Below are 14,536 nucleotides of genomic sequence, written 5' to 3' on the forward strand. Positions count from 1 at the left end.
TGCAGTTTGTAGAGGCATAGACAGGGAGAATTGCATTCATTGGGATAGGTGAAATTGTTACTGCACTACTTACTGTCCTTGGGGGTTGGACTGAATTCTTTGACACAGTTTGTTTTAGTACTTTCCATTAGACTTCTTATGGTTCTTGAGGCACCCTAATGTAAAGGTGAGCTAGGTAAGTAGCAGGAATGGTTGATACCATGAGTCTTAAGGGCCTTATGGGGGACGTGTCTGAAATTGCAGAGCTGAACACAAGGGACTCTGAGATGCCTGTAAGTGAAATGTTCCATTTCAGTGAATGGAATACTCTGTATAACGTGATTGTGTGTCCTTCCAGCATTGGACAGTTATTTTGTATCTGAATTTCTTGAAAAAAAACATTAGGCAAGCATTTTATCTTTGGACAGACACAGATTTTAGCAAGCATCTTCTTTTCCCAATTAATATGACTGGTACACAAAAGAAGACCTGAGAAAGCTTCTTTTTAATCACTGAAGTCATATTTTGTCCAAGTAAAGTAAATTACTATTTCAGAATATATCTTTCACGTCCAGTTGTCACACAGTTGACAGATCTAGGTGGCAGCCATTGACTAATGAAGTTAACTTGCAGTCTGAGCAAGCTGTTATGGGTAATGGGCTGAGAGATGCTAATACTAAACAATAAATACTTGTCCATTCCACTGCCTGCAGTATGTAACCAGTCAAAAAACTGCACTACATTTCCTTAGAAGTGAATGACGATGAAGTTTCACAAGCTGTAGGAGGATAAACTCCCAACTCTGTCCATCCTAGGGCACTTTAAATGTGGGTACCAGTTCTGGATGAAAAATATTTGTACCTGCATCTGGACAGTTCTCCTTTCCAACATCTGTCCTTATTAAATGCTTCAGTAAGTCACAGAATTTATTGTACTGGACCTGTACTGTGGTCTTTTGCCCTATCATTACCATTTTTCCTCCCTTTTTGAAAGAAGAGATTTTCTAAACCGTCAGTCGTAAAACATTTTGTGAGTGTCTTTGTTCAGCCTAACCCTAAGAACTGCATAATTTGCAGTAAAATAATGAGACATAAGTTCATAGGTTCATACTAGGCTATCTGCTCTAGGGCATTTATAAGCCTAGCCAGAGTGTGTTTGGCTTTCGCCATCCATTTTAAATTAATTTTGCTATGCCTTTTTTCGAGGTTAGTATACTGTGCCTCTGTCTAACAGTGACACAGAAGTGATACCCAGGGTAAACCTACGATCTCCCATCCACTCATCAAGATTCCTCTTGAAGAGAGTCAATGAGGGACTCTGCCTAACCTGGACTGGGATTTTATTCCAGAGTGAAGGGAGCCTCTGAGTTATGAATCTGTCCCTCCAGCATGTCCTATTTATTTCAGTGCTGAGGTTCAAGTCTCTCGAGCACGTAGCTCGATGGGATTTGGATTTTCTGAGGTGCAGCATGTCCATTAATTCCGGGTTGGACATTTCTTTATACGTCAGGCACAGATCGTGAGTATCACTGTATATGAAAGTGTTAGACGTTATAACCTGAAAGTGTCTGACATTATGACCTGGCTTCAGTGGTGTGTACTTTGTGGAAACCCTGCAAGAAAAAAATGTCATCTCTTGGTGCTCACAGTCTTTGACTTACGGGAGTCTCCTTGTCACTGTCTTAGGGAATCTGGTCTCAGCCTGAGAACAAGAACATAAACTTGTTAAAAAAAGGTCTTAGCTGGTCATCTCCGGGTGATTATGGTGGTTGTAGAATGTTTTCAAGGTATGGCTTTAATTTGTAATATTTATCTTGGAAACATTGGCCTTTACAACTCTATAGAGTTGTGAATTGTAAAAAGGTATTTGTTATAGTCCACTTGTTTCAGTAACACAGATGATTCTTTCTCGGGTTTGGGTACCCTAACCTGTTTCTTGCCGTCTCTGTAAGACTTCATTTGGTCTTTCTTGTGAAATATCTCTGTGTCTCACTAGTTCATCTGGATTGGGATGTGACCTTAACTTATTGTAGTTGTAGTTAAATGTAAGTCCTTGTTAGATCTCCAGTTGTATCGATTGAGGCTCTCTGTCCTTGAAGCATGCTAAAGATGTACCTTTCATGTTTGCAGTTTTGATTGTTGACTGTTTTAGCTTTGTTTATTTCTACATTGACAATAGTCTGTAGCCATAGGGAAGCGTGGTTCCTCATGTTGTGGCCTTACCTTGGAAACAAATCTCTACACCTGAAGGTGGCCAGAATTCTCCTGCCAAATCCTCCAGCAGTCCTCAACCAGTCTGTCTGTCTACCTGACTGCTTTGTTTTTTTTTTTATCTTTTATTAATGAAACGGACCATGTCTTACCTTCCTAGCATTGCCCAGATCATTGCATCCACCCAGCAACAGACCACTTTAAGGCAAAAAAGGACAAGTGACATTGTTTGCTGTGTGGTATCTTATAAGGGATTTGATCCCTTTCAGCCAGCATTTCCACTGTGTTAGACTAGTATCTTCAGTTTAGGTGTAAATTATAGTTTCATTCAAATTCACTTGCCTCCTATTTCTAATTTTCATTGGGGAGTGTGGAAGAATTTGGTGGCGTCATTCAAAGTATGTAAGACTTTTTGAAGGAAGCTTTCCAGCTCATATTACCCTTTAAAGACCCTATTCCATCTTGGGACTTAAACTTCATGTTGGAAAAATAATTCTACTGCCCTTTGATCTGCTTCATAAGGAAGATTTGTATATATATATATATATATATATATATATATATATATATATATATATATATAAACATCTTTAGAAATCACTGTTAAAACAGTGATACAGGTGCACATACACGCACAGTAATATAAAACAAAGCAAACCATAGTAACATTTATTTCAGACAGTGTACATCTTTTCTTTTTAACACTTAACCTGAACTCCAGCATTACTTAAATTGTTCCTTTCCCTCCTTCCCTTAAACCTCATTCTTGCTCTTATTCTGCATGTTTTGTTCCCACAGATTCCATTTTCTTCTTCCTTGTAATTTACTCTTTCCTTTTCCTAAGGGTCTTACTTCCAGTTCTTTTATCTCCTTTACAATATTCAGTACTTGAGCTACAGTTGGTTTAGGTTTTTATTTCCATTTTCTGGTAATTGTGTTTTTGGCAGCCAGTACCATTGCACTTAGTAAGGCCATACCATGTGCAAGCAAGTCAGAAACTTTGTCTCAACTTGAAAGAGTCATTTCCTTAGTTATAGCAGTTTGCTCCCCAACATTTCTTACAAAGCACGCTGTACTGAATTTTTATGATATGACTTGTTAGATTCCCAAAATACGTATTCTCAGTTACTCTTTTTCCCATCACACCTCCAGCAGTAGCTGGCTGTCTGAGGAAAATTTTTCTCAGGGATATAAAAATATCTATGCAAATACTTTCAAGCAAAGTCCTAAACCTTCTGGACTTTGAATACTTGGGAGTCATACAGATAGATTGTCTTTCCAAGAAAGAAATGGTATGTTGGATATCCCCTGGTAAACTGCCTTTCCAGTCTCTCTTCCCAATCTTTTTTAATTTCATCTTATTGATTCTTAAAGTTGTCATGTGGTATTTTTACATGCCCTAGTAATTATCCCTATTTAACAACAGCTTCTGTTCTAGGCTCAACTAAAAACTTTCATAGTAGTAGGTCTTTCTCTTAACATTCCCCTACCCCCTACTCTTCGCCTATATTCTGCTTTGAATCCCTAGAATGGAAGTAGTCTTTAATGTGCAGTCCAGTCTTCTACTTGATCTCATCCCACTGTGTTAACTTACTCTCCCTTTTTATTGCTCCAATGCCCACGTAAGGAACATCATAAGATTTTGTTATTGAAAAGTATCTTCTTACTGGCATAGTTCAATAGGAAGGATTTCTGTGTGCTACCACTACAACTAGTGTGAATTAGTTTTACAGTTTGCTTGTCTTTTTTTTTTCCAGATTACTAAAACAGAGAAGAATGGCCGTATGCTGTTTTGGATGTTGATTGATGATTGTTTTTGTTGTTTGAGTAGGACATAATCAGCCACCTCCCTTTTCTTTCATTTTTCCCAACCCCGAGTAAGATAAGATTGAAGGTATCCATAATATTCTTACTTCTGTGGCTGCCAGAGTTTAAATGATTTTGCCATGAATGTATAACAAGCTCTTACCAGCCAGTCATTCTCTTCAGGGCAGTGACATCTTCTTGAGCTTTCCTTAAAAATATTCAAAGTGATAAGATACGTGCAGCTGAACTGAAGTGATGAGATACGTGCAGCTGAACTGAAGTGATGAGATACGTGCAGCTGAACTGAAGTGATGAGATACGTGCAGCTGAACTGAAGTGATGAGATACGTGCAGCTGAAACATGGACTTCTCTGCTTTTGCCTCCTTCAGCAAAAAACTATATGCTGGCTGTAATATTTAGGTGCAGAGCTTCATTTGGGGCTCCTATCATCCGTGGGATCCTTTCTTGATTCTGCCAAAGAAAATAAGCTAGGATCTGTGCTTTAATTGTTGAAAGGACAGATAGTATCACCTCAGGTATGAAATCTGTACACTTGTCATAAGGGTAGGTCTGGATGATCCATGTCCATCCTTTTCAGCATATCCATCATTCTGCATCCTACCTGTGAGGTGTAATACGTGGGGGAGTTTTATCTTTATCTGTTTTGTGAAGTAAGATATTTGATGTGCATTTGCATAAGTGGTACATGGCATTTTAGACCTGGAGTCATTAGGGGAGTATAGAGCATTGTTTAATTATGGGGGTTTATACGTTTCTTTGAGCCTGTGGCTAACACCTAATGCTTGAAGAGGCTGGATACAGCCCCCCACCCCCAAGAACCATTGTTAAAGTAAGATGATGTCTTTCTTTTCTTGGTGAAAAGATTTCATAGGCGCAGATTCCTGTGTATAAAGTTGTGGGGGTTTTTTGTGTGTACAGAAGATATTTCTTTTAATATATATCTTACGTGTCTAGCAATTTGACATTTCCAGTTTAGCATCTGAAAATAGCTGTGTGGTTGCTAATTTGAGATAGCTTCACACAGACTGTTTAAAATTTTTTCACTTATTAACATTGGCAGTGCTTTGTCTGAATATCAGTGATATATTATACAAACTCAGGTCCTGTACAGGCTATTTAAGAGTTGCCTAATACAATGTTTTTAAACCAATAATCCAGTGGGTTTTTTTGGGGGTGGGGGGGACGCAGTGGTGCAGCGGTTAGTGTTGTCGCCTCACCGCATGAGGTTCTCCAGTTCGATTCTTAGCTGGGGTGCCTTTTATGCAGAGTCTGCATGTCTTCCCTGTGGTCATGTGGGTTTCCTCCTGGTGCTCCAGTTTCCTCCCACACTCCAAAGACATGCAGTAGGTGGATTGGACACTCTAAATTGGCCATTGGTGAGAGAGTGTGCGTGAGTGAATAGTGCGAATAAACTGTTGCGGCAGGGCTAGCCACCCAGCAGTGTAAACCTTGGCTGGAGATGATTGTGACTGCTGAAGTGACACCCCAACCCCATGTGCAAAATGGGAAAAGGGGTTGAGGATGAATGGATGGATTTGTATAAATACAGCAATATAAATTATGGTCAGCTCTAGTAAGCCTTGTACTGTAAAGTTATTTTGTCATAACTAAATGAGTCTTACCTTTGTACTTCAGGGACTGCTTTTTAAACAGGACTTTTAACCTCCCAGCATAGTTTTAGATTCCTTAAGACATCCTGCAAAGGCAATACATGTTGATGTTTGGAATAGCAAAATGTGACTGGTTCAAAAGGTTGTCTTTTCTTTCTGTCATTGTTTACCATTGTTTAAAGTAGAATTTGTCACATCGTTTTATGTAATGTTGATAACTGGCTTCTGCACTTAACACCACCTTGTCTTATTTGCATAATGTGATCTTGAGGTTCTGTGCATGGATCACTGCTGCAGTGTTCTTTACTACTAGAACTTCAGCTGCAGAAGACCCTCTGTCAAGGCTGTCTTCCAGAGCTTAGCGTTATTCCACCCTGAGAATGGACAGATGTCCACCCATTTACAGTACAAAGCTTTCATCTGCCTGCATGATTTTTAGGTTCGCAGCAGGTGTACTGTTCTTTTGCTTGCTTCCTTCCTTAGTTTGGCATTATTCTGCATGACTGGGTCTTAGTGTAGTTAAGTAAACCCATTGGAGAACTTTTCTTGTTGTTTTAAGTGCTTAGCTGGTATAACTAGCACTTCCATTGTTTTTTTTTTTTTTAGAAGGGATTAGGTATCCAGTTATGCTTTAAGGTATGTCTTCTAAGAAAAAGGACAGGTGCTGTTATGCAGATTCTACATACAGATTTTCATACATTTTGCATTGTTTAATTATGACCTGAACACTATTTTAAAAGATGTGGGATTTGAGAGGTCCTTAATCGTAAAATTCTTAAAAAAGAAGGGAGCATTCCTTGCAAAACTGTTTAGGCAGAAAGAGGTTTGAGACTTTGATTTGTATCACTGTGGCACATTCCATTTCAGCCCCATCCTTGGATACCCCACTCCCCAAAAAAGGACATCCTTAGTCATGAAGCCTAGGTCTAAGTCAAGGACCCTCAACCTGAGGTTCGGATCAGCCCAGAGTTTTAGTGAATGAGGACATCCGTAGTAATGAAGCCTAGGTCTGAGTCTAGGACGCTCGTCCTGAGAGTCAGATCAGCCCAGAGTTTTAGTGAATGAGGACATCCTTAATCCTGAAGCCCAGGTCTAAGTCAAGGACCCTCGTCCTGAGGTTTGGATCAGCCCAGAGTTTTAGTGAATGAGGATATCCATAGTCATGAAGCCTAGGTCTGAGTCTAGGATGCTCATCCTGAGAGTCGGATCAGCCCAGAGTTTTAGTGAATAAGGACATCCTTAGTCATGAAGCCTAGGTCTAAGTCAAGGATGCTTATCCTGGGGTTCAGGCCTCCAAGGCAGCTACCCCAGCTAAGAGAGCTCAAATGGGATGCCCATCATTAGATCCTTGCATTTTCTCATGCTTTGGGTCACTTCCTACAACCCGCCCAGGAATGCATCTCCTTGGCTCAAGGACTCTTTCATGCCCTGTAGAGCTTTCAGTCAAGTGCATGTCAAACTTCACTGTCCCTTAGAGAAAGAAGGAATCCTCCTCAGGAAGAGATAATAACTGAGGGGAATAGTTAGACTGTTCCTCCCAGATGTGTCCCTCCTAGTGTCTGATATAGACACTGATAACACCATGACCTCCTCTTCATCAGCAGAGGAAATCTCATTTGGAAATGGGTGAAATACCATTTTAAACAGGCAGACAGACAAGTATCAGATGCCCAGAAAACGTTACTCGATCCACTGGGTTTTTGAATACCCTTAAACTTGTGCTTCCTCCCGTCTTGGGAGCTGTAGAAAATGCCTTCTTACCTACCTTTAAGAAACCAGGCACTACCCATTCCCATTTAAAAAGTCTTATCAGACATATGCAGCCACGTTACAGGTCAGCAGTTGAGGAAGAAGATTGAGGAAGATTCTGTTGTGGATCTGAAGGTGGAATTATTAGATTTCACCCAGACTGCCAAGTCAGGTGGCTAAGTATATCATCAAGTGTGCCTTTGATGCTGTGGAAGCAGGATCCAGTGTGGCAGCTGTGAGATCTGCTGTTAGGAGACACGCGTGTCTGGGTAGGAGACATGCCTGGCTGGCTAAGGGACATGCCTCTTGGGTCTGGAGCCCCTTCTTGAGGATATATAAGAAGAGCTCCTTAACGCACCCCTTGATTCAGGATTTGCTCTTTCGGAAACATGATAGTAAGGCATTCCAGATTACCATGGAAAGGGGACGACTTCTCTGGTTGAGTCTCAATAGAAAAGACCACTGCAACAGTAACTGCTTCCACATTTACCATTATGGTAAGTTCCTACATGTTTGTACTTCATATTGTTTTTTCCATACAGAGAGAATTTTTATAGAAAGTTGAATGGATGTTGTGGGTATGTCTGTTGCTGCCTACACTACACAATCTATTTGATTTGGGTGATAATGTGGGTGTGTTTGGAAAGGTGTGTGCTAATGAGGTTCTGTTACAATTAGCACATAACTGCTCTTTTTTATGTGATCTTGTTTTATATACTGAATTGTATGTCTCTCCTTTTTGTTGTTTCTCTTAAAATTCAGGAGCATGGATTCCCCAAACCCTTTAATATATGGTGTGGAGAATTTTCTGCAGCAACATCCTGATGATGATCTTGGGCGGTTATCTGATATGGAGCTGGAGCCTGAGTTGCACACATGGCAACAGACAGTTGGGCGAGACATTCTGTCGCAGCTGGAACAACGGGAGATTGATCGACAGGAGGTTATAAATGGTATAGAAGCTGAATCTAAGACTGTGGTGTGTGTGTGTGTGTGTGTGTGTGTGTGTGTGTGTGTGTGTGTGTGTGTGTGTGTGTGTGTGACCACTTATATAATAACTACCCAGACTGAATAATCTGGCAGAGTGCATCCAGAAGTCTGAATGAATCACAATATTAAGGCATCATGTCCTCTAGGTAGCCTCTACTGTCTGAACACATGAACTTGAGATGCACTGCTACTTTGCTATAGATACCTAACATGAGGAAATGGCATCAGAACCCTTGCATATTAACATCTCTATTCCAATACAAATTGGATGTAAGCTTGTAATCTAGGCACCTTTCTACCCTGCTACAACTATTCATTGATTTGGAATCTACAAAGTCTTTATTTTCTTATTAATTTAAAAACGTATCACAAATACCTAGATATTACTGTCTTGGAAATCTTTACTAAAAAGTAATCTCTCTTTAACTAGAAGTTAAGTAAGAAGCTAGGTTGAATATTCTTGTCGCTTTTTATAGTTGTACTGTCTTTTACTTTCTTGATTTCAGAACTGATATATGAGAGTTCTGTCCTTTAAATCCTACTTGCTTTTAACTGCATCATTGTTTATAAACAGTAAAACGGTAAAAGAACAGTGTACTGTAAAACTATTAAATATGTTGAAAATGTTATAGGTTATTAAATAAGACAGCATGTAGTGAAGTATAATCTTTATGTAAACATGCAGCCCCCCCCCTCAAAATTTTTTTTTTTTATTAGTGGAGCGTTCAGAGATTATGTTTACAAAGAATATACATCTATTTTTAAAAAAGCACTGTGCGCTAAATATGAATGCAGCCTTGTCCAGAATGTGATTACCATTCTAAAGGTGTTAATCAGTTCAGAGTGTCGGTAGTTTATCATTCCAGCAGTGACCGTTTTTTACATCATATTTTACATAGTAACAGTATACACTATGTTTTGTTTTCTTTTTAACAATTATTCTGTTCACACCAACCCTACATAAATTGCTCAATTCCTGCCTTCACCTAAACTCCAGTCCTTCTCCAGAATGTTATTTTGCTTGTATTATTCCCCCAAATTCTGTTTATTTCTATGAAATTTGCTCCTTTCCTTCAGAAGCATAACTGTTTCAACCAGCACCCTGGGCCAGTACTATGAACCAGTGCCCACCCCCTCAGCTCTTCTGATTTATTTTTAGTGAACCGCTTGAAAGTTTCCCTTTAACAGTTAAATATATGATCTTTTGCCCATTTCACTAACAACACACTGTTCAGATCTTTGGTTTATTACCAGCTTGCAGCAGCAAACTCAGTGTCTCCAGTAGCATTTTCTAATGGAAGAAGATAAAAAACAGTTAAGTTTGTGAATGTGATAAAAAAAAAAACGTTTCGCATTTCACTAAGAACACACCGTCCAGACCTTTCCAGTTTGATCGCTTACACCTACAGACTTATTGCTTCTAATTCAATTTACTAATGGAAAAATAACAGCTAATGGCTTTGCAAACACATGAAAAGAACCATTACCAATTTCACTAAAAACACATTGGTCAGACCTCTTGTAGTTAATTGCTTTTTACCTTATTTGATCTTTGTCTTAAAAACAGGTAAACTGAAAAATAACTAATGATGTTGTAAATGTAAGAAAGAACAACAGTTTTCAAGCTGTTCATAATTTTCTTTTCTTTTTTTGTAAGAATGCATGATTAAAACTCCATTTTCATTTTATCCCACTCAATAGCTATAACTTCTGAAGATATTTCTGTCTTCCTTAATAACTCTATATTTCTACTACCCAGTCCTTAAATTCTTCTCTTTTTAACAAATAGATGAAAAAGCACCAATGTCTCATTTTTACTACATTGCCCTGCATTTTTATCTTAGTTTTTGGTGCATGATTTGAAATCGTATTTGGATATGTGTCGAAACTTTGAATTAAATACAAATATTTTTGTGAAATATAAAGTCTGTCTAGTCTAACATAGTTATTTGTACCTTGGGGAATTATATATTAATTCTGTCCCAGTTTCTACAACTGAATTCACATCCTCCGTACCAAATAGTTTCATATATTTCTTCAGAAATGTACCCCTTTTATTTTTCCCCTTCTAGGTCCCCTGATGTATTCTTACTATTGCAAATCAAGTTCCATTCCCCATCTATAAGTAGTTTTCCCTGCTGAAAGTTGATTATTTTCCAAGAATTTTCCCATAATAGCAGTTTTTGGTGAAATACAAATACTTGTCACTATGATCCTCCTCCCTTGCCAATAGCCCTAGCCCCTTGCTACCACAAATCTACCATTATTGTCTTTTTTTTTTCTTTTCTGTCACTATTGGAACCCCTCTAACAGTTAGTATTATTCCCCCTTTCCTTTGTCCCTGATATTCTGCTGAATATCCATCCTGAAATGTCAGGTTCACATGCTCATTTCGTTCTAAATGTGTGTTCTGCAGCAGTGCTACTCACACTCTTCATTTCTAAATATAATTCAGTACTCTTTCCTTTTTTATCTGTACCTATAAAAAAAACGTGTTCCAAGGTAATATGGTTAGCATAGCCATTATGACATTATGATAAAAAGCTGTTTTTCCCACTTATTATACTTATTTATTTTATTTATTTTTATTTATTTATTTATTGACATTTGTTAACCAGGTTAGTCCAGCTGGGTTAGTAGCCCATTTTCAGTGGAGACCCGAGGAGAAAAGCTCCAGTTAAACACAATTTACAGTATGTTGAGATTTAACAATACAAGAATAATACTATTTAAATACAGGTAAAAAAGAAAAACAAGTGGAGAGAAAAAAAAATCAAACAAAAATAGACAAGTAGCAATTCACAAAAAATAGCAAAGTCAGTAGCTGTAAATGGGTTTTCATTCATTGTTAAAAGATTATAATTTCTGGATAAGTACCCGGAGGTCACACAGAGAACAAAAGGTCGGGACTAATACAAGTGGATTGTAATGGGAATGAGATACAAAGAAAAAAGGAGGAGTTAGGTAGGGTCCTGACAGAGGCAAGTTTTGTTAAGCAGATAGAGCTTGAATTCTTTTTTAAAGTGTGACGGGAGGGTAATGGAGCGGATGCTTAAAGGAAGTTGAATCCAAGCTTGGGCTACGGTACATTGTAGAATAATTTGCCCACAGTTTTTATTGGTTTATATATGTCCAGGAGCTGCTGGTTAGAGGTGCAGATGGTCCTAAAGAGGGTGTAGGTAGAGACTAGTGAGGAGATGCCTGGGCAGGAGGATGGTTGGTATAGAACAGAGTGTATGGTAATGAACCTTATTATTTTATGTTGTGTTCATTGTAGTTTGGACAGGGTTGTGGACTGAATGTTAGTTGGGACAGGGGTAGCATAAAGAAGGGAGGGGTGGAGAAGTGCCTGTGCCAGAGAGAGTCTAGCAGTGGCAGTTATAAATTTTCTGTTACGACAGACCACGCCAAGTTTCTGGAGGGTTTCTTTTATGCAATAGAGTTATATGTAGGTTGAATTTGAGTTCATCTGCAATAATGGGTACGTAAAAGCTTGGTGTGAGGTTCTGATTGTATGATGGTGTTATTTGGGGAAGTGATAACAAATGTGGACTTATGATGGGAGAGTGAACATGGAAGAAAGAGCAGGAGTTGGGTTTTCTTTGGGTTTAAAATGAGAAGATTATAAACAGCCACTTTTCAATGGATAGAAAGGCATATTGTTTTTGAGTATGGAGTTCAGAGATATTGCTAGCGATGGAGATGAGGGTTGAATAGTCGGCATATTGGATTAGGGCTGATTTTTTGCAGGATGTATATAATTCATTGGTAAAAATATTAAATAGAAGGGAGCCCAGGATAGAATCCTGTGGAGCACCTGCTTTGACTGGAATGGAGGGAGAACAGGATGAAAACCATCTGACAGATTGTAGCCTGGCAGAGAGGTAGCTGGAGAACCAGGATAGGGAGGCAGGAGATAGGTTGAGTTTGGATAGTTTTGATAGGAGGATGGGGTGGGAGACTGTGTCGAAAGCTTTAGAGAGGTCAAGGAAAAGGCTGGATATGAGTTGGTTGTTGTCACAGGCCTTGGCAATAGTATAAGTAAAAGAAAGCAGGGCAGTAGTGGTGCTATGGTTTGGCTGAAAGCCGTGTTGCGTGGGAGTAAGGAGGTTTTGTTGTAGGAGATAGTTTAGGAGCTGTGAGTGAATGCATTTTTTGTGTATCTTGGCTAGAGTTTCCCCCTTTATGTAGAGGGATTGTGAAGAAGGATTTCCATAAGAGAGGGACAGTTGCTTCTTGGATGTATCTATTGATTAGAATGGATACAGGATAGGCTATATAGATTCATCAGCTAGTTTGAGGAAAGAAGGGGGAAGATAGTCTATGGAGGGAAAGCAGGGTTTAAGCTTCACAAGTAAAGATTTAATGTAGGAAGTGGAAACAGATTGAAAGGAGAAGAGGTTTATGTTGGGTGCATTAGTAGGAGTAAGGGGGGCAGTTGTGTTACAGCTGGAGGGGGAGAGTTTTTGAATTGTGTCAATAAAGTATTCATTGAGAAAGGTTAGCAGTTTCATGGGAAGAGGTAGGGGTTGGAAGGACAGCCAGGAGAGAGAAGTTTGTTTAGAGTTGACCAAAACGTACAAGGGCTGGATAAGGTATTGATTTGGGGGAGCTGTAGTAGGATTTTTTTGTCCTTATTGATTTTTTTCTTAGCGGGTTTCTGCAGTTGTCTATAATTTTGTTGCAGGGGTGGTGTTTTGTTTTGATCCGGGCTTTCCAGGCAGAGTCTCTTTTATGTGTTATAGATCTAGTATCTTTAGAAAGCCAGGGAGCATAGTTTGATTTGATTCTGATTCTCCTAGAGGGGGCAAGGGAGTTCAGGGTGTCTAAGAAGATACTATTGAATTTACTCACTGTGTCATCGAGAGGGATTACCTTGAGGATGGACCAGTCTATACTAGACAGTATATAGTAGAATTGGGAGGTATTAAAATTCGAGAGTTTACGACAGTCTCTGTAGAGGTGCAATTTGGGTAGTTAGGTAGATTGTCTTTGAATGGAGATAGGAAGATGGTCACTTAAGGAGTCAGGTAGACTAGATGGATTATGGTAAAGGTTAGGGGAGTTGGTAAGGATCCAATCGATCGTGGAGCTGGAGGAAGAGGTTTTGTGCAGCCGGGTGGGGGTGGTTATAAGCTGATGGAACCCCTGTAAGTTTATGCTAAGTTGTGGAGAGTCTGTAGTGAGATTGGACCAATCAATGTTGACATCACCAAGCATGAGGGTTTCATAGTGAATGTTGTTGGAAATCCAGAATAAGATATTTTCCAGGGTTGGGATATTATTTCCAGGTGGGATATAAATGGAAGCGATTGCAAATTTCTTGATCTTTTTTTTGAATGTGTATTTCCAACTTTTGTTTTACATGCACGCACTAATATTTGGCGGGCTGATTTTTTTTTTAATCTTTTATACAGTTGTTTCTTAATGCCATTTGAACCTTTGTAACATTTTTCAAGACTTTCAAAACCCACAAACAAAAAACTAAGTACATTTACAAAACACCGCCATCCCCTATTAATTTGGAACAAACATACAAATTATGTACATCTTCAAAAAAATAAGTTTAACCCTCCAGATTCAAACAATTGCCCCAAATTGACACCTGCATACACAGGCATTACCTAACCTAAAGTTACCCATACTACAACCTGTGTTCCCACTTACACTGATTGCTGTCCTTTTGTTATCTCTATTTCCATCCCATATATGAAAAACAGCTTGTATGCTTTCAGAAAAGATTACTCTGGCTATCTTTATATAAAACTAAATTGTATGTTGGTCTAATAAATGCATTAAATAAAGTGTTAAGGCTGCTAGTTCTTATTCACATCCCATAATTCAAACCATATTTTTTCATGGAACTACTTGCCATTGTACTTTTAATTTTGCATTTCCCTCAGCAAAGAATGCTCAGAACTCTCAAGATGACTTGTTTGTACCTGCAGACAGCTCATTTCCATGTAGGATTAGTCAGTAATGAATTTATGCAAATTTTACTCAGAACAGAATGTAGAGCTGCAGGTTTCTTGGCTCCCACTGAACATGCTGATGGAAAAAAAGCTAATATTTTTGCATTTGTAAGAAACTTAACACTTTTCATGGCTTTCATCATTTTCATAAGTTAATAAGCAAGTACTATGCTAACTGCCCTTTAGGGCCATTTTAAG

General features: G+C 38.8%; 1 protein-coding gene across 7 annotated transcripts in view; it reads left to right on the plus strand.

Annotated features, from left to right (window-relative positions):
• ARHGEF11 (Rho guanine nucleotide exchange factor 11) overlaps positions 1 to 14,536 on the plus strand; it is a 4,318,379-nt gene that overhangs the window by 3,151,870 nt on the left and 1,151,973 nt on the right. For all 7 annotated transcript variants that reach the window (XM_044059024.1, XM_044059020.1, XM_044059026.1 and 4 more), the window contains one exon: positions 8,139 to 8,329. In XM_044059024.1, the coding sequence (XP_043914959.1) occupies positions 8,139 to 8,329 (191 nt within the window). The remainder of the gene's footprint in view (positions 1 to 8,138; positions 8,330 to 14,536) is intronic.

The sequence above is a fragment of the Protopterus annectens genome, chromosome 17.part0, assembly GCF_019279795.1.
Source record: "Protopterus annectens isolate FY-2018-M chromosome 17.part0, PAN1.0, whole genome shotgun sequence".
Lineage (NCBI taxonomy): Eukaryota > Metazoa > Chordata > Ceratodontiformes > Protopteridae > Protopterus > Protopterus annectens.